Here is a 20,495-nt window from a genome sequence, read left to right on the forward strand (position 1 = left end):
TACAGCATAATTTTATGCTAAAAGGTACATATTCCTATTCTGTTAATGCTAAAAAGTACATATTCCTATTCTACCTGAGAGAATTCAGTACTTTTCTTTGAAATATGAGCATAAATAATATAGCTGAAGTGTCAACTTCAAAGACAGTTGATTCCATAACAGGATGTGAACTACATTTTCCCCCTCTCCATCAAACGTTTTTGTGTTTTCATGTGAGCTCTGCTGTAAGGCCAAACTCTGCTACCTCAGCAGCTGCTCTTTAGCAGGAGAGGACCAGGGCGGGCTTGGAGAAATGAGATCTTTCATAAGTCTGAGAGAAGCTGTGCCAAGACTTGGGTATTAGCAGAGGTCTAGCAATTAATAGATCCTATTTGACCTATTAATTTTCGGTCTGGCATCAGCTCTTAGGGGGCATAAGGCTTTCTGCAGGGAACAGCTAAGAACTGCTATTCCATGAGGTACCAGGGATTCAGGAAAAGCAGGATTTGTCAGGCACTTCTTGTAAAATGTTAAGTGGAACTTTCATTCACCACAATGAATGAAAGTTCTACAACAATGTAGTCTAAATGTCTAAACCTGTGTTGTGCCTTTACCAACAGCAGTGCAGTAACTTTCAGCAGGCTCAGCCACTGATCCTTATTGACCAAAGATGTAGTATAGAACTAAACTTTGTATTTTTCAAATTTAATTCAATAGAAGTAAATAGTGGACCGGGTGAGGTTTTTCACCTTTTACTGTATTTTTAGTACTAAGTTTTATTGTAAGGAAAGTTATGCCCCAGCAGACCCCTTATTCACTGCTTCAGCAGATCAGTGTAGAAATGTGCTCAACTCATCAGTGGAATGGAAACACCCTCACAACTTTTTTATTATAGTCTGGTAAGAGCTTTATATGCTGTAAAATGCTTAATGAAAGAAGTGAGGGAGGGAAATCAAAGGAGTGCATGTTATACTTAGCAGGTGGCTTCTCATTTTTGTGGTGGTTTAGTCTGCAGCTTGGTTAGCCCATAGAAAAAGCCAAAGTTCTTGTGCAGAAAAATATAATTCCTTCACTTATGCTGAAGCTATAGAGAAAATTTGCCTTTGGGTGGATTTTTTTTTCCTGAAAGTGATAAGCTTTTGCAAGGAGGGAGGAGAGCAAGCTGTAATGGAAGTGATCTCTTGGCTAAGTGCAGTAGAAGTGTTAAACTCATGTGAATCTGCATCATGAGATAGATGGGCACTTCTCTCTGAATTCACTCTGCTAGAAAATGGGGAGAATGTTTGTGTAAAGGCTAAATGCACCAGCACATCCGTTCTGGTTGTGTTCAGAGCTATGACCAAGTGTTTGTTTCACAGTTATACTGCATGCCATCCATTTCAAACAGAAATATTTGTCCAAAATTGATTCCCAACCGTTTGACAAGCATCAGACAAACCCAGTAATTAGGTCTGTGAATTGAAATGTCTGATGGCATATTGCCTTCTAACCATATTAGAGAAGTTAGGCTAAGAGCCATTTTTTGTCTGCAGTGTCTTAGCATAATGATGATGAATCAAGCTTTTGCAGTTCAGATTTAACAATAGAGACATAATTCTTTCCTCCCCAAATAGGCTTCACTTCTGTAGTGAAGCCTAATGGCTGGGGACATGCTATTCTGCTGTGGGCTGTGCTGCAGTAAAAGTCCAAACCAGGAGCTGGATTGTGAAATTATCTTAGCGCAGAGTTGGAACCCAGATATCCTCAGCTGCAACATGTATGTAGTGATGATGGATGTTTTTTCTTTGGCCTTTTATTCTTTCAAGTGCCTGATATTACCACAAATGTATTAGAAGCCACATGTTCCAAAACAGTGGTCTCAGCCTCTTAAATAATGCAAGGCAACCTATTACTAATACATTTGTCTTATTGCTATGGCTTACCAGAGATCTTTAAATCTCAGCTGTGACAAAGTTGATTAATTTCTAGGTGTTACCTTCTGTTGTTCAAGTCACTAAACATAGCTGAATCAATACAAAAAGTCAGATGTTTTAACCAATATTTTATTGTCAGCATTTCAGTAAAAATACTGAAATAAACTTAACTCAGAATAGAGGACTATACTGCATTGTATTTCACTATCCAGTTGACATCTATAGAAAAGAGGGGACCTAAAAGGTAGAAAAGGACAAATACAGATTATATTTCTGAAAGCACTGAAAAACAGTGCTTTATATATATAGATGACTTATGCTAAAATGAAAAGTTGATTTAGAAGTTCAGTAATTACCATCTTCATACCCTAAGAAGGCCGAGAAAAAGGAAGTGTAATTGATCACAGCAGCCTGTCCTTACGATAAAGTGTATTAAATATTTGGTGTTACAACGTTGATTAATGTGCTTTCTGGCATCTGTAATGAGTAAATAATACTTAAGATTTCATACGAATATTTAAGCTGCTGTCATGTATAATCAGTATTTGCAACATGCTGCAACTGTTGATCTAAGCCTCTCTTGAGAACCCAAAGTAAGGTAATGTACTTCAGCTTTTATCAGCTTCATCTTCCTCTTTTGTTTTACAGCATTTGTAGAGGGAGCAGCAATAGGAATGTGAGAGGAATTACAAGTATCTGCAAGAAAGCAAGACTGGAAAGGAGTAGGAGGAGATGAAAAACTTGTAATCTTTTTTAAAACTCCTAGCTTAACAATGTCTTTCCAGGCTGTCCTCTGTATGGAAGCAGCCTGCAGACTCAAGGAGGGACTGTGATAGAGCAGCTCTTCCAAGTGATCCATGGGAGGGATATTTGTATCAGACGTCTCTCAATGGGAAATTGTCCTTTGCATAGAACAAATTTCCGTGGTTGTTGAGAGGAGTTGTTTGAGGCATTGGGCTGAGAGGTCCCAGCCAATTAGCAGCTTGGGGAAAATAGTTATTTTCATTCTCAAGAAATGGGATAAACTATCATTGTCTAATCAAGCACCAAAGCCGCAGTAATTTTAAAATACTTATATAGGACCTAACTCCTATTAAGGACAATGAAGGATTGGATTTATTATTGTCTCTTTGAAAGCACCTTTGGACTTTCTCTTTTCATTAACAGAGTGCTAAGAATTTTTTGTCCATCCGTATTCCTCTTTTTGCAAGTCACTTGGAGTCTTGTTCCCTCTGGCTGGTTTTGGGCTAATGTGAGGAGGTGCTTTTCTTGTGCTCTCATTTGTACAGCTCTCAAGGACCATATGAACTTACAAATAAATAGAAGACATTTCCATAGCCTTCTAGTTAATGCCTATGGCAATGCATCCTGCTGTACTTCATTTTACAAGGATTAGCAGAAAAGTGCCTAAGATCTCTTCCTCCCTGGGCAATTTTCTCTTGTACAAGTGATATGGTGCAGGTTGTGTGCTCTATTTTAAGAAAGAGCTTTATCTTCCAAAGAAAAACAACTTAAAAAATAGTAGCTATACACAGCATTTGCAATAGGTTTTAATAAAAGTGTGAATATTTGTTTTTAAATGAACAAATAAGCATACATTTATATAGTCCATTAATTCTGGATGTCCTGAGGACATTATTAAAGTGATTTGTCTCTCCAAATGCACTGGAAGACTTTGATTAGTTAGCAACAATATTAACAGTATCCCTCTTACATGTTTTTATATATTAGAGAAGACATAAGCATGAAGAAAATTTAGAGGCAAAATTAAATGTGTGCTTTCACTGCTGAGATAAAGCCTCCAGAAAGATTTATACTTTATAGCTCACTGGGTATGCATTGGGAGAAGCTACTTTTGTTGCACAAATACCCTTCTTTGTTGCTTACCAATACCCGTATTCAGAGGCACAAAGAACAACTGTTGAAAAAAATATTAGTATGCAGATGCTCTGGTGTTTTGTTAATGCATTTAATTAAATACAATAACTCTTTTGTTTGCTTTTCTTTTTCTGTCCTTGAATGGATTTGTATTATGGTATAGAACCTAGGCTTAGGGTCGCTGTTTAAAATGTTTTGCAGTTTCAGAATGTGTCACACATCCAAGTTAGTTACTTTCCTTTTGTTCTATTAAGAAAGTTATTTGGGTCTCTTAGTAGTTTCTAGTAAGTTTGAGAGCATCTTTTCAGGAACACTCAAATTCCAAAGTTGCCAGAAATATTTTCACCGTTAATGAGGTCTTCAGTGATAGTTAGGCACTGGTTAAATAATTATATTCCTGAGAGACTCTCAGATGATTTAACCTAAGAAATTTTTCTTGAACATTTTCTAGCTAGTTTTCAGAAAAGAAATAAAAAATTGCACAGCAAAACTGCACTTTATGTTTTTATATGAAAAACTGTAGTAGGCTATTAAAACCAATTGTAACCTACCTACAGGTTTTGCAGAAGCCGTCATTGTGCTGTCTTGTGTTGTTACCCATAAAATTATTTCAGAATTATTCTCAGCCTAAGAAAATATTTCTTTAGTGCCCTGTGGATGGGTGAAACCACATGAAATGACTGTGTCAAGTCTAAAATTGCTCTGCTGAATCAGCAAAGTGCTTGAGCCCAGAGTACTTTGAAAAGACAGCAGTATTTGCCAGATCCTGTCCCTCCCACAGCAACAAGGACCAAATCAAATGAGGATGTAAAAAGGTAATTAGGAGACCCTGAAGGTAACACATGACTAACTTACTTCTGAATTTCTGAGCCCCCTTAACTCCAAAAGACATTTCTGACACACAATATGTGGGACGTGTCTGTGCTGAAGGTTACTCCATAAGCAGTGACTTACTAACTCTCTTTTGATGTTCCTTGGCGATAAGGCATATTATTCAGTGGGTGAAGTTTCCTTTAGAACAGTAGGAGTCATGGTGTAGACCATCAAAACCTCCATAAGTTTTTCTGTCACTGATAGAAGGAGCTACTACAGGTGAAGGAAGAGCTAAGTGTGTTGCAGCTGATGCTTCTCAGGGGCTTTACTGGGTGCATCAGAACACAACTCTGGAGAAGGCAGCAGGCATTTCACTTACCACAGGGGTCTGTCTTGGCACCTTTCTTGGCTAAAAGAAAAAAAGCTTGTCAGTTGCTGGTAATTGTTCTTGTCACTTCTCACAAGCACTAAATACAAATTGGATAGCTTAGCTTTAGGCCTTCAGCATCAATGCCAGGACATTGTACCCGGAGTACCAGGATCATCACACATGGACAAAAACTGTCATGAGAGGCCAAGCAGAAATTGCAGTTTAGTGCTCTCTTTTTTGAAGGGAGGAAAATGTCAATAGTGGGGCAAAAACCCCTTCCCCTCGCTTGTTTGATCCATATTGTAGTTACAGCGAGGGATTCCAAATGAGGCCATAAGTTCTGACATCGTGGAGAGGGAACGGCCACTTGTGAAAGCACAGATCTGCAATGTCACTGGGATTTTTCCCCCCCACTTTGGAGGATGGCATAGAGTTGCAAACCTCAAGGGAAAGTACAGGAATTCTGATTACTCACTGAAAGTCTCCTCATCCACAAGCCTTCCATGTGAATAAAGTTAGTTTCAGTTATGTTTCAAGTAATCTATCAGTCTATTTATAAATGTGTTAAAAAAAAAACAAAACAAAAGAAAATCAAAACCTACACACACACACACCCCAAAAAATCACCTAAAACTACTGCAAATTTGTGTGAGAACATCACTCTGGTTTCAGTTCCAAGATAACTTAATGTTCTTTAAGGCTGGAAGAGAACATAGTTTCATTACAACTGCACATATTAAGGGTTTTGTATGAAATGAGCATCTCAAGGCAAGGGAAAGAAAGCAGCATTGTTCCAGGGCTGTTTTTCACAGGCCTGTATTCATATCTCATCCTTGTTGTTTGCAGGAGAGGCAGATGTGAACCAGAACAATGGGACCTCCACGAAGAGCCCAGCGGTGACAGACTCCAAAGGCACAGCAGACCCGAAGAATGCCTGGCCTGAGGCCAACCCAGCTGACAGGACTGGTCGCCCCCACTTGATCCGCCTCTTTTCCCGAGATGCCCCAGGAAGAGAAGACAACACCTTCAAAGATCGGCCCTCAGAGTCAGACGAGCTACAGACCATCCAAGAGGACAGTGCAGCAGCTTCAGAGAATTCGGATTTGATGGCTTCACAAAAACGCTCCTCTTTCCGGCACGGATCAAAACTGGCATCTGCGAGCACTATAGACCATGCCAGACATGGATCCCCACGGCACAGAGACTCGGGTCTACTTGACTCGCTGGGCAGATTCTTTGGAGGTGAAAGGCACGTTCCCCGGCGGGGCTCGGGCAAGGTGAGCTCTGAGGAATAGAGAACTGCAAGGCTACAGCAAAACACAGTACAGTTAAAGAGGAAGGGTGGGTCTGAAAGAAGGGTCTCACTGCTATAAGGCAAGAGTTGACCTAGCCAGCGGGATGGTACTTGTAATATAATGTTTGGCTTTAAACTGAAAACAGCAACAGCAAAAAAAGCAAAGATCTGGGACACAAGAGGAGCTACTCTGGGTAGTAACATGGAGTATTAGAAATCCAGGGGGCTCTAGAAACATTATTGGGAAGAATTTTTATGAGCATTTAATGTTGTATGTTGTATGCATTTCTATGCTGTGCCATTTAGAGAAACTTCAGTCTGCTTTTGTGTGTTGTTCTTAAATATTTGCAAAAGGGAGCTGGATGAGAGCACTAAATGCAAGATGATCTCTACATATCTTGGCACTGAGGGGCAGCCTTGGAAATAGATGTTAGAAAAGGAATTATGGCAAAATTCTCAGCCTGCTTGTGCAAGAGTATGTTTAAGGTCAGTTGACAGTATTGCCGGGGAGACGGCTTGACAGATACTATCCTGAATCCCAGATGTACAAAATAATCCAGCTGCTTTATTCTGACAAGAAGTTGAGATTTATTCCAAGCATTTCATATTAGAAATTGCATAACAAGCCATTTCTACACTATCAGTTCAAAACCAAGGGCATTGATGAAAGACTGTTAATTAAATTCTTCCCTTTTCCAGGATACCTGCCTCCTCTGATAAATTATGCAGCTGGCATATTAGTTCACTATTATTCAAGTGGCAAAGTTTAATTTGTTTTCACTGTACCTTTTGCCATGTAAGTGATAAGTGGAGTCTTGTGTTTGTGTGTCCATACACTACATAAGCATTTGAATGGAACTGCTGTAGGGCTGTAAAACTTTTCTTTTAGCTGAATTTGTTGTTGCTCAAGTTGTATGTTGCAAAAAGCAGCATTCATAGTTGCTGGCTGAGCCTAAATTTTTGAAAATCCTTTGACAACCTTTGAGGTCTATTCAGTGTTCCAGCCTGTGATCTGTGCTGTCTCTCAGTGCTGCACTGGGACAGGACACAAACTGCCCTGTGGTGTAAAACTGATCTGTGGTGGTCCCACAGCTATGGCTTTCAGTGTCCTTCACAGCTTCACACCTGGAGCACAACATGTAAGAGCCCTTCCTTGAAAAGTTGTTTTAATGTAGAGACCACTGGATGAAAAATACTCTAGAAACTTAAAACCAGAAGCTTCTCACACTTGGTGGGCGGTACTAAGCAAGCTGGGTGTTTTGTTCTTTTTATTTCTCACCTTTACCAACGGGGACCTGTAATGCTATTGACAAAGATTTAGCAGCCAGGCAGTTTTTTCTGTAGTAACATTTCTGTGTGTAATGTTCCTGTGTGTAATGATCATAAATGCAACAAGCAGTTGCTGTGAGCATGAAGAAAACCTTTTTTCTTATTGTTACTGCAAATAACAGAGACTGTTCCCAGCTGCTGTTTTCTGGGTCCTGGTTGGCCAGCTCAACTCTTGCTGTTTTGTTCATGTACTGTGTTACTTGATGAAAAATAGTGTATGAAATGTTCTTTGTACACCAAGGTGACAATACCAAAAAGTTAGATTCTGCAGACAGAAAACACAGAGGTATGTGCGTTCCTGCGTGGCAATAAATTAAACCAATCATCTCAGTTTTTAGGAGTAATGACTAAGAAATGTCTGCCAACTGTACAAAGTCTGTATTTTATCCTTTGGTGTGAACATGATTGCAATGATTCTCTATAGATTTTGATGTAATTATGTATGAGAGGACAGGAGATTATGTCTTTTATCTCTGCTGTAAAATGCTATTTTGAAGAACTTAAATGTCTGCAAAACAGAACAGAATTATGGACATTTCTAACATTTTTTACCAAGCAGAAGTAGTTGTTTGGGTTTTTTCCCCTTAAGAACAACTGCTTGTAGAGTTACGGAGTCCTGATTTGCAGATCTGAGCTGGAAGCACAGAGAAGTTGAATTATTTGGGCAAAAGTCTGTCACATTAGGACTTCCAGTGCCAAAGCATCTCTAGCACTCTTCCACACAATGATAATATTGATGTACATCCTAGGAGACATTCCTAGGAAGCTCTTTTGTGGGAGGGCTTCAGTGTGGAAAGTATTGAGCAAGTGGCACAGTCATTTCAAATATTATTTATTTAGCCTCTGAAACAATGCCTTTTGGTTTCTTGTATCAAGAAAGGCTTGTGGTGTCATTTATTTATACAAGAGTAGACAGAGGAAATCTAGATGGCTCATTCGTGCTTACACCCTAAATAGTTGTTGCCATTTGCTGAATTTTGTAGAGGATCACTGATAGATGATGAAAGTGTTCCTGAACCAGCCAAAGTAGAATGAAGTCCCTTGGCGGTATTCCAGACTTCACTAAGTAAACAGGTCTTTGATAAATAAGATACCACTAAAAGCACCTTAAAGGATGAATTTCAAAAGGCTTGAAAAGGCTTGTTTATTTGCTTGCACTTTTTTCTTTATTTTGAAGCATTTCAAAGCAATTCTGCAGCTGCGTTCTTGCAGTCTTCCTTTTTTCAGCCAGCCCATGCCTCAGTGGGAGCATCTCAACTACCCACACCAGCAAGCACTGGAATGCAAAGACAACACTTGCTCTTTGTACAGATTTAGGGCTGACATTCAAGCAAAACACATTATAAATTCTTTGTGGAGGCATTTTCTTCTTGCATCCATAGCTAAGAAGTACATTAATGAATAATACTCACTATTGTGTCCAGAAAGGTGGGGTGAGAACAATGCTGGGACTGTTTCATGGCCTCCTTTTCTCATGTGGAGCAGGTTCTCCCCTGCTCTGCAATTCTGAAGTTAAATTGCATGGGAGTTCCATGGGAGTTGTTAAAAATAGAAATACTGGAATGTACAGAAATACTCCTTTTCTTCTAAGGGTCAGCAAGTGCATTTGCCATTTTTCCCCCAATCCCATCGAGATTTTGGATAGCTGAAACTCAATTAAAACCAGCTTGAATTTTGTACTTTTAAGAAAAACTTTTAAGGTAGAATATTTGAAAAAAAACTGTTGTTGTGCACAGCTCAAATTTAATCATATTAAAAAAAAGAATTTTAAATGGTGACAGAAAGAAACTGTGGTGCAGACATTTTAAATAGCATGCAAGAGAGAGTAGCAGCATAACAATAAATTATTTCCTTTCTAATCTTTATAGAATATTTGTCTAAGCAAGTTTGTTAAAACTATCAAATGTTCTTTGTGCCTCCTAGATTCTGAGCCTGTATTCAACTTCAGTATGTACTGACTGCTATTTTGTTTCTTTGATGCAGTTGTTTTGTAATCCTTATGTTTATGATTTTATTTTTTTTTCTACTAAGTTTGGTTTGTGAAACAAGAACTTTTCTGTCCTGGTTTAACATTTTGCATTAACGTACTAAACTTTAAACTACACTTGTGACACAGATCAAACAAACCAAAATATGTGAGTGACAGTAAATAATAGGTGAGGCAAGACTTAGTGAAAGATTAAATCAATTTCTCTTTTACATTTTGCTTCAGTTTGGTATGCCATCTTGTAACTGTCTCCTGTTGCCTGAATGAAGCCTTGCTCTTGTATTTCCTTCCCAACTTCTGTGTGTTTGGGTTCAAGAAATGTGGAATATAGAGATGGGGCTTCCCCATGCTACAGACAGATACAAGGCAGGAGCAGCACTGGGCTGAAGTTCTCAGCTTGAGCAGAACCAGGGTTTGGGATCAGCATTTCTGAATCAGCAGTTCCAAATCCACTCCTGAGCTAAGCAGTTGCTGGAGTGGGGATCTACAAAAACGGTTGTGATAATCACGCAAAGGCAAAAAGTTTAGGAACCACAGTTTTAAATAGTGCCACGGAGGGATAAATTAATCAGAATCTTTTTTCTTTTTTTTTTTTTTGCACTTGAACTCTATTCACATTTCCTGTGGAAGCTTTAATGTATACTACAGCACCATGAAGAATTTGAAAAGCAGTAAAATCAGTGCTAGTCTGACTAGTATATGATGTGATTTAAGTAAATACTTACTGTGATTTTAATTTCCAAGTCTTAGTTTTCAGGGAGTGGTATTGCTTGTGATACACTGTTTTGTAAAACCTGCTGTGCAAGCTGTATGCTTGTAAAAAAAATTTTATAGCGTTTATAGTGGTTGTAGCAATAATTTTGTTTTAATCTTTCGCTTTTTATGTGCTTTATGTATTCATTAAACTGTTTATATCACAAAAACCAGTGTACTAATGATTTAATTTGTTTTAAATGCTTTAATCCATTAACAGAAGTTGCAACAAACTACTACTTGTACATGACAGGTTTTTAGTTCACTAAGAGGCTGCATGTCCTTCTGCAAAATTCAGTTAGAACAGTGCATTGGACAGAAGGGAATAGAGAGATTTCCTTCTGGAAGGAAAAGGTAGGCTTGGAATAACCAAAGCTCCTGAAGCTGATGTTCTCACTGAATCTGGCCTCTCATTTGTAGCAGCCTAAAAATGAATAAGTGTAACAGAACTGCCAGTCTGAAGCTCATTTAGCTTGTGCAGTGGTAGAACCTCAGACTTCTTTAGATATGCCTGGTTTAAAAAAAAATCACCTGCACAAAACAAGGCAATACCAACCGGTGAGCACACACACCATGGGAGAAGTGAAGGGCCTAGGAGCCACCATCATGGGATTGACGCTGACATGTTCATTTAACACCGCTATGACCATAAACATGTTATTTGTGCCTAGTAATTAACACATTATTTAATCCACTGGAACTTGCATTTTCAAGGAAGCTACTAATTGAAGTAATCATTACAAGGTACTAGAGGAATTTGGGAATTGGGAATAGGTTAAATGCTCTTTACGTGGTACTTCAAAGTGCAAGCACTAAATTTTGGTAAAGTATTAGTGGTGCTTCGTGTTCACCTGACATCAGCTGCATGGCAAGGTTTGTTTAGAAATGGGACAAAGTATTTGGGGCTTGCTGATTTGTTTCACAAGTTAAAGAGGAGATCATGACTGGGAGAATGCCTGTGTGCTTCACTGCTTTTACTGTTTTTTATATGTTTTTTACATTCAGAAATGTATTTAGTAACATGTTCAGGCTAAAATACAAATTAATCCACTAAAACATTTGAAGGATCTCTATTTCTAATCACTCCACACGAAAAAGTTTTCCCCTTTCATTAAGCTTCTAACAGGATCTTTCAGTTCAGTCTTTGCTTGATTATTTCTAGAGTCTTCTATCCACTAATATGATATAATAATAACAGTAGTATGTGTAAGTTGCATACAGAAGAGCTCCAAGGACTCTTTTAAGCACTTGGTGAAGTTCAAAGCTTGTGGTGCCCTTTGCCTGGGCCTGAGCCTGATGGCAGAGCTGGTGGAGGGGCACTGATGGAAGCTTTGGGATCTTCTGGTGGGAATTGGCCTCAGCTGTTCTCAGCCATGCCTCTCTTGTTCACCTGCATGGCCCCTCAGCCCAGCTGAGAGTAAAGTCTGGATTTAATTTTAAAACCATATTTCAGAGGGGGGTGTTTGTTTAAAGAAGTGCAAGGGACAGGCAGGGATGTACATACAGATGGCCAAAATGTACATACAGATGGTCTAATACAGCTATTAAAAATTTAGCACAAGGATTTTCTCTGCCTAAGAACAATTTAATGTTAACTTCTCTGCAGATGAAGCAGTTTGATAAGTAAAAAATTGCTATTTTAAAATCTGCTATATTAGCTTTTTCTATCACATTCCTTGCAAATGAAGAACTGCATTAGCTTTAGCCCTTTCCATCCTAGAATGCCAAAATAAATTACTGTACTTCAGCGGTTTTTCAGATTACACAATGGTAAATGCTTCCAGATAGAAAACCAGAGCAAAAGTTACTACTTTTTTTGTCTCTGCCCTTGTTTTGTACCTCTGTCATCACATAGCATTAGTAACAATTGCTGGCTTTCACCTTTTTTACTGATGCAAAATATCTCACCATGTTCCTGAAATGGTCTCCATTTAAGACACAATACACTCCAAAGTTACTTGGTTTCATTTCGAACCTGCACAAGAAATCGTCCACTGCCATTTTCAGGTGATTTTACTGAATTTTTTACAAATCAATTAAAAACTAATTCTTATGATGCATCTACTTCTCCATTTTTGATACATCATGCAATTAATGTACCTTGGAAACTGTATGAGCCTCAGGTTTGGAGTGGTCCATCTTCTCCACTACTGTTTTATACTAACAGTATTACTGGAAATTTTCCCATGTATTTCTTTCAAAGAAATATTCTATTAACCATGCCATGTCTAAATATTTCATAAGAGTAAACCCTCCTTGCTATTACACTCTCTGTACCAGTAATGCTGAGACAGGCAATAGTGCTTTTAACAACCTGTATGAGAGTTTAGCTTGTCACTTGCTTACCCATTAAAGGCAGAAAAGAAATAGAACTGGGCCAATCCCTCTAAGATGAGAACTGATCAAATATTTTGTGGGTGAGTGGGTGATTGAGTATGTGCAATCTGAGATTTCCAGAAATCAAGGTTGTAGTAACATTTTTCTGGCCAGCAGCTGGAAAGTGATTGTGTACACCTGGTATTTATAGCCTTGTTTTCGAAATAATTCCCATCTTGTTTATTGTATTACATTCATGACTATATGAAAATACCAGGGAACAGGACATCTAAAAATTGTATAAATGACTGCTTTCTTACCAGTGGCCATACCCATAGCCCAGAATGTTACATTGTTTTGCTGTAGCAACACCAGCAAACAGATGCATCTCCACCAAATATGGAGGTGATCAGTAGAAACTGATCATGGTGAATACCAGTGCAGGATGCCTTCCATATCTTGCCTATGTACAGTAAAGTCCTAAAGGCTGTGAAGTTTGATGGCAGCAGAAGCTACTTGGAGAATATCTAATAGCCAAAGTCTTTTTTTTTTGCTGGAGATGATTCTCAAACAAAATCCAAAACAAATCCCGCCAAGAAAACCCCCACCCAAAGCATGGATCATTTCAACAAAGTTTAATCCATGTCATTTAATCCATGATACCAACTTGAACAATAACAGAACAATACTGAGTATGCATCAGAGACTATGTCCAAGCAGATAAAGAACTCCTGTCATGAAAAATATTTGAATAAAATCATTCATTCTAGGCAGAAAAAATGCTTCAAAAAAGCCAAGTCAGATTAAAGCACTGGGTTTTGCCTTTGAAACCACTAATCAAGTGTCACAACAATGGAATAAACTGGACATGGGGAAAAAACCCATGGCACTGGTCTCCCATTTGAGTCCCATCATAAACCAGAACTCTCCGGAAAAACTGCCCCTATTCTTCTTTTTTCCCCAGTAATTCTTTTACCTGCTAATTTATGAACACTAATCATCAAGGCACTAAAGGGTAATGGGGTTATGGAGAAATGTGGTTCTGGATTATTGATTGGCACCTCTTTTGACAGGAGTGTTCTCCATTGTTTCCTTCCTTGTGTTTCTTACTTTTCAGTCATCTCTACTGCCACATTTGTTATTCCTGTCATTCTAAGAATTCTTCCTCTTTTCGTTCATCACCTATTTCTAGACAAGATTGATCTCAGCACAACCCTGACAGGCAAGATCTCCTGCATTGTACATCTCTCTTCCTGTCAATTCTCCTCTATACCTTTGAGCAAGTAATTTAATTTCTGTCTTAACTTCCACATTAGTAAAAATTAACAGTACCATTACAAGGATGTGTGGCTCATCCTTCCTAAAGTGATTTAAAAAGCCTGCTGAATTAGGTAATTAACTATAATGTCATCACCAGATCAGCCAGTGGGGAAGACGTCAGCATTCCCATTGCTTTTGGTAACAGATCAGCAAGTCATGAACAGCCTGGGACAAACACTGCCACCAAGAGCAAACTGCTGCCTGGGTTGTATGTGAACAAAGATGGAACCAACACTACCACAGCTCTGATTTAGCAGTGTATGCCCACAGAAGTTACATTCCTCCTGGAACAAGCATGGAAAAATACATCTCATGTGGGCTGTGTATTCTGTCGCTGCCTGGTGAGAGCCAGGGAAGCAGCACTGGAAGGTTCTGATGAAGTGTCAGCCATGCCCAGGAACACAAAGCCCCATGGACAAAGCCCCTCCAAACCCCAAGATGAAGCAATTTCTGTATTCAAGTGCCTGCCAGATTTCTCATTAAACTATATCACAGATTTCCATATTATTAAAATAAGAGAGAAAAAGTATATATATTTATTGAAAGGATGCATCTCAATTCCTGTTTGGCATACATATTTAGAAACCATACTGACTACCTACATTTGAACCTGGATAGGAATTTCATTGGAGTTTGGGATTCAGAGTCTGTTTCAAGGACTAACACAAAATCAGCTGAGTGGCTCACAAATTCCCTGTTGAACTTTCAGCTTTTTCTTCCCACAGAACAGCACAGTGTTCATCATATAATGCTTAAAGGATAATTTTAGTCTACTAGTACAGTTCCAAATGTCTTAGTGGGGGTGGTAAGCATTATGGACAACCTACAGGCAGTGGAACAGTTTGGTTTTCTAAGACAATCTAAATGCAATTTTCATGTCTATGTGAATTTGAAATGTGTGGATTTTGTATGATATGTTTTAAATTCATGCACAGCAACTCGTTAGGTATCTTGTGATGAAAAGCTGTTGGAAACCATGAAACCCATTGAACCCATGAAAAAGCCCTTTGTTTTCCATCTTTAACTGGTTTGACTGCATTTTAAATCGGTTATTTCCATATTTTATATGTGTGGATTTTGCTAGCTGAGAAACAACATGGGGCGTACTTTAGATTTTCATTTCACATTCTAAAGTATGCAATAAAAGCACACAATAGTGATACCAAAAGGAACTGTAAAAAGCTGTAAATTCCACTCCAAAACTAACTTAATACTGTTACTGGCACAGTCACAGACTGATGAGGAGTTAAGAGCTATTTACATGCATATGGAATCTTCAGCTGTAAGCAATCCTCTTGTGGAGGGTGAGAGCCCTCAGAGAGATTATAATATGCATTTAAAAGTCCTCCCCAATGCATCTGAGTTGCAAGATCTGACATATCCTGTTTATAGCAAGCAAAGTCAGGGATGGATTTCATGGGATTTCATGACTGAAAAAAAAAAGCCTGTAACTGCTTAACTGTATCCATTTTATACCCAGAGCCAGTTGTTGCACAACACTACATATATATATATATATAATTTTCAGGTCAACTGGAAATGTAATAACCTTGCACAAAACCCCAAATGGAGCCCATATTGTTAGTTAATTAATGTTAACTAATGAACAATATTTTATTAATTTTTATTAATTTCAATAAATATTTTAAATTTATTTAATTAACAAATTAATTTTAAATAATTTTAAATTAACAGCTCTTACAAGGTACTAATACAGGTTATGCCAGTAAATGTAATTAGCCTGATGTGAAAGTACATGGCTAACACAGGGAATGCAATTCCAATGTATAGCTAATGTTGAAACTTAAAATACCTGCATGTTCTCTTTGCATTGCATTCACAGTTACTCTCTTTTTTTTTTGTCTTAGTGGCCAACATACCACCATACTACCAAGGTAGGTGACACAGTAAAACAATGCTATTTTCCTGTGCATCACCAGAAAAAACCCACAAAATGTTTCTAAAAAAAATCACTCCCCTTACAGGATAACTGCGGGTATTTTATGTACATTTTAAAGAATTCTTATTTAGATTATTAATCCTTAAAACTATTGATTTCACATTGAAGTGGAAAACTGTGTTTTTGTCATCAGATCTCCCAGTTACTGCTTAAATTTCTAGTACTGGTAAATCTTTTTTACTAAGATCATTCATCTTCAGGGTTCCTTTTGGCTTTTTTGAAGGTGCAGCAGAGTTGACTTAGTTGAGATCCTTGACTGAGGTAAAACATTTCATTTACGTTAACTAGGAACAGGAAAAGCTGAGTGTTCTTCTGATCAGTTATTGAAGAATTATGGTACTTTTAAACTTTCTTTAAGGGCACAAACAGAGGCACCTCCATTTTAAACTTCACCACCAATATCCAAGGGCTCTGAATTCACACTTACACTTGGCAAGTACATTTCAAAATACATCTATATGGAAGCCAAGGATGTATTTTATTGGCAATGCTCTCAAGACTGAAATTCTCAACAACATTGCAAGAGGTGCGGGGAGAACTCACCACAGCCCCTGGGTGAAAGAGACAAGTAACACAAAGAAATAAGAAGCAAATTATATCCCTTCCTAAAACACAGTTGCTCTTCTCTATTCCTGTAAGGTTTTAACAAGATTATTTAAAGCTAAGCACTTAAAGCATATTTAAAGGTAAATAGTGATGATCTGAATGCATTAATGAAACACATGGTAACTGTTACACTGAATTAATTCAAAAAGGTCCACTTATATCAAACCATCTCAGTAGCCCATCATAGCAGTATAAATCAGATTTCTCTTTTAATTTCAAATCCATCAGAATTTATCTTTTAACAGCTACAGATATTACATAAACAAAAGCAGTCTCTGAAAAATACCATTGGATTTTGTTTTCTGTCCCTAGGAGTTCAAAAATTGAAAGAGAAAACTAGAGGTGAAAGAGTAATTTCAACAATGAATTGAGCAGAAATGTGTAAATTACCTGTCACAAATAAGTAATAATATCAAAAGTTCTGAAGACAGATGAAGTTTGCTGATGACAATATGAATGGAAAGCACTTTATTTTAAACACCAAGAAACTCACCCAGAACACTATTGAAAATTACTTCAGATTTGCTACTGCTTCATACACATTAAGACAGGAGACAATCAAAGCCTGTGATGACATGTGACACTGCAGGCAGAGGAAACTTTGTATTTATAGCACAATAACCTTTCCAATAAGCCAAGTTATTAGAACCCAATAATTGGTCAAACGCCAAAATCAAGAAACTCAACCCTGTCTAGATTCTAAAACCTTATTATCCCAATTTCTCTCCATTTCTGTGGCAATTCATTCATAGCCCATCAGATCTGCAGCACCATGATATTTATCCTAAATACAAGGTAGTCAGCAGTTTTCAAAGAGTGATTTGAATGTAGAGTAAGAAGACAAAACTACGACTGAAGTAACTGACTCTCTCTTCCTAACCACAGAAGCAGAGGCTATTTTGGCAACACTGGAACTAGCGACCAAGTAGAAACTGCTGCAGATTAATAAGCAGGACTGACTATCTGACACTATGGAGATCTCACAGATCCAAAATTCAGGTTTTCCTGCTTTTTAAACAATTAAGTGCCCATATATCAGCATGCAAAAAACCAACCCTGATAAAAATCAGCCAAACTTCTGTGCATTAGTTAGTTTCTTCCCAACAGAAATCAATATCTGACTTCATTTGGACTTCTGCTCAGGAAGCCCTTCTGAAAATAGAAAGCCCTACTGAAATAGAAATTGTCAGCCTCACTTGGTTCCCTCGTTCTGAAAATAACATTGCTCTTGCAGATCATGAGTGTTACAAAGTCTTTGGGAACTAAAAATGGTACATGATCTATTCCTGCTTCCCCATGCAGAATGATCCAACATAATTTTAAGGTTTTTTCCATTTTGGTTTATTTTCTAAAATCACAGTCTATGATCCTACTTAAGAAAAATTTCCTATTTAAGGAAAATGACATGGTTTCTGTTACTTGAACTTTCCAATAAGAGCCTTCTAATAAGAGCCTCAAGACCCAATTTCCACAATGGGCTATAACATTAAGAACACGTGCATCCATATATATGCACAACATATGTGCCTATACGTACTGTGCATTTGCCATTTCACAGCACTGACAACTGTAGGGGGCAATCTCTGTAGATTCCCAAGGCATATTCCTCCTCTCTTCTCTCCTGAAAACAATTCTTCATGCCATGGCTGATAAGCTGTCCTTCCCAGTTGACTGGGCCATGTGCCTGTTCTGCTTTTCAGGACATACATGCAGCCAGGGTCAGCCACCACGTTGGGTCCATCCCCCCAAGATCTCAGCATGGCCGGCCTGTTGATGACAACCCTGTAGTCCACTTCTTCAAGAACATTGTAAGTCTCCCCTCCTCTTATGCACCAAAATGAAATATTTTCTTTAGAATCCATCAGTAAACAAACACTCCCCAATCATTATCCTTTATTTCAAGCCTCTCAAATTGTACTGTGCCCTTTGAGTTCATTATGCCATTCAAATACAAAAATAATTTTTACCTAGAAGAAAAACAATACTGAAATGTTACCAAAAAAGCATGTGAACCTCCATTAGCATAGCCAAATACTAACCATGTCAGTTATACAGCTTCACCATATACAGGTTTTGTCCTGGTGCTTTTAACACTGGCAGTATTAAGAAATTATTACTGTTTCAAGATGGACATAAATCCAGCGTGTTCCAGGCAAGCCTAAGACAGCAGAGGAGCTTCTCAATAAAATTACCATTTTTAGCTCACGGCCTGATGATTTCTGGCATTTATTTTTGCCTTAGTTTGACAACTGTTTTGTGTTGGTTTTTAGGTCTCACCCCGTACACCACCCCCAATGCAAGCAAAGGTAAGCAATTTCAGGGACTCAAGGCATTTATGCACTAATTCCCACTAATTCAACTGCAAGCCTGATTCACTGTCCCTAATTGCACTAAGTAAAAGTCTACAGGTATCCCTGGGAACAATTTAAAGCAAGAGCCTAAGACACAGAAGTCATGGTTCTCTTCCTTGTGCACTTCCTGACTTCATGCATGACTAATTGAAGCCATTTGTAGAGATTTTTATATTCAATTTATGGTGTGATTGCTTTAGGTAATGAACTAACAACAGGCAATGCTTTCAAACAAGCCTCACCAGCCAGGTGCTGTCCTTCCCTTTACTGAACTCAGCTGGCTTTTGAAGTAGTGATACTGACAAACCTTGGCTAGTAAAGTCAGTTCTAGTAATCACAATTAACAATTTTGCCTTTTTTTGCTTCATTAAATGACTGTACAGACTGTTGTTCTCAACTCCTGCCTGCCTCATTATCTGGCCATTATTTCATAATCTAGGCTACCTTTTCATCTTCTTCTGTGTATGGCAGACCCAGGTGCTGTGTTCCATAGTGATCACCATGTCGTTGTTTCTATTTCTTGCATGTACAGGGAAGAGGATTATCCCTCACCAGATTTAGCTGGGTAGGTGACGAACGTGCTTTCGGTAACAGCCCTTTTATTTACCAGGCCAAAGCATCTCTTACTTCACTGCCTCAAGCTGCTGCAGCAATGTGATAATTTTGTTTTGTCTCAAGTTTGCTATTTTGCTTTTCCTGTTCTACTTTCCTTCCTCCTTCCACAGCACTTTAAGATGGCAATTGTGTTGCTTGCTCTTATCCTTCAATTTGACAGCCCTTGCAGCAGTAATTTCTTTTGCTTCAGCACAAAGGGAGAAAAATCCACTGCATGGCAAAGTTATCTTCCTTTAAAGGTTCCTGGAAGACCCACCTGGTGCATTTTTCTTCTCCTGGGATGGACAAAAATGGGAGGGAAGGCTGGGACAAGATAGGTGCTTATTCCACTCTTGCAACTGCTTTTACACAGTCTGCAAAACTAATGCTGCCACTAACCTCAGTATTTTGTTCCACCTTTCCTGTCAGTTAGAAGTGATCTGCCTAAGCAATTCCTAGACAAGTTCTTCCCACAGTTCTCTCCCAACTAATTAAATTCTACTTCTCTACCACAGGTTTGATTTGATATGAGATGGCATGTAAATTACTGGCATTTTTAAGACAAAATATCAAAGCCTTCAAGCCATTAAGCATTTCTTTTACTATCAGAACACCACATATTAGCTGATGTGTTTGACATCTTAGAACTCATGAAATTAAAACATTTTAAGCTTTTTCACACAGGTTAACCTTCTGAGTATTTAATTTTTGAATATAAATTCATTTTTTACAGATTGATGCTTCCCTCAGATTTGAATCTATTGAGATAATTTCCTAACATTTTCCTTCATCCTTGTTTATTACATAAAAGATTGTTTTATTGCAACAACCTCCAAATTCCTCATTTAAGTATTACATTTCAGTGATCATAAATAAAGACTACAACATGCATATGATAATTTGAATGTGACAATTTGCAATATACATGAAAATCTTTCTTTGCAGGGTGGTGAAACACACAAGCCAGGATATGGAAGCGGAAAATTCTATGAGCATAAATCTGCTCATAAGGGACACAAGGGATCCTATCAT

The 20,495-nt window shown here is 38.2% G+C and overlaps 1 protein-coding gene across 1 annotated transcript in view; it reads left to right on the forward strand.

Moving 5' to 3' along the window:
* The window catches only part of MBP (myelin basic protein), an 82,859-nt gene that overhangs the window by 59,789 nt on the left and 2,575 nt on the right, over positions 1–20,495 (forward strand). The window contains exons 3-8 of the mRNA XM_031055649.1: positions 5,800–6,230; positions 15,821–15,847; positions 18,219–18,326; positions 18,789–18,824; positions 19,402–19,434; positions 20,409–20,495. Coding sequence (XP_030911509.1) covers positions 5,800–6,230; positions 15,821–15,847; positions 18,219–18,326; positions 18,789–18,824; positions 19,402–19,434; positions 20,409–20,495 — 722 coding nt within the window. The remainder of the gene's footprint in view (positions 1–5,799; positions 6,231–15,820; positions 15,848–18,218; positions 18,327–18,788; positions 18,825–19,401; positions 19,435–20,408) is intronic.

The sequence above is a fragment of the Geospiza fortis genome, unplaced genomic scaffold (assembly GCF_000277835.1).
Source record: "Geospiza fortis unplaced genomic scaffold, GeoFor_1.0 scaffold206, whole genome shotgun sequence".
Lineage (NCBI taxonomy): Eukaryota > Metazoa > Chordata > Aves > Passeriformes > Thraupidae > Geospiza > Geospiza fortis.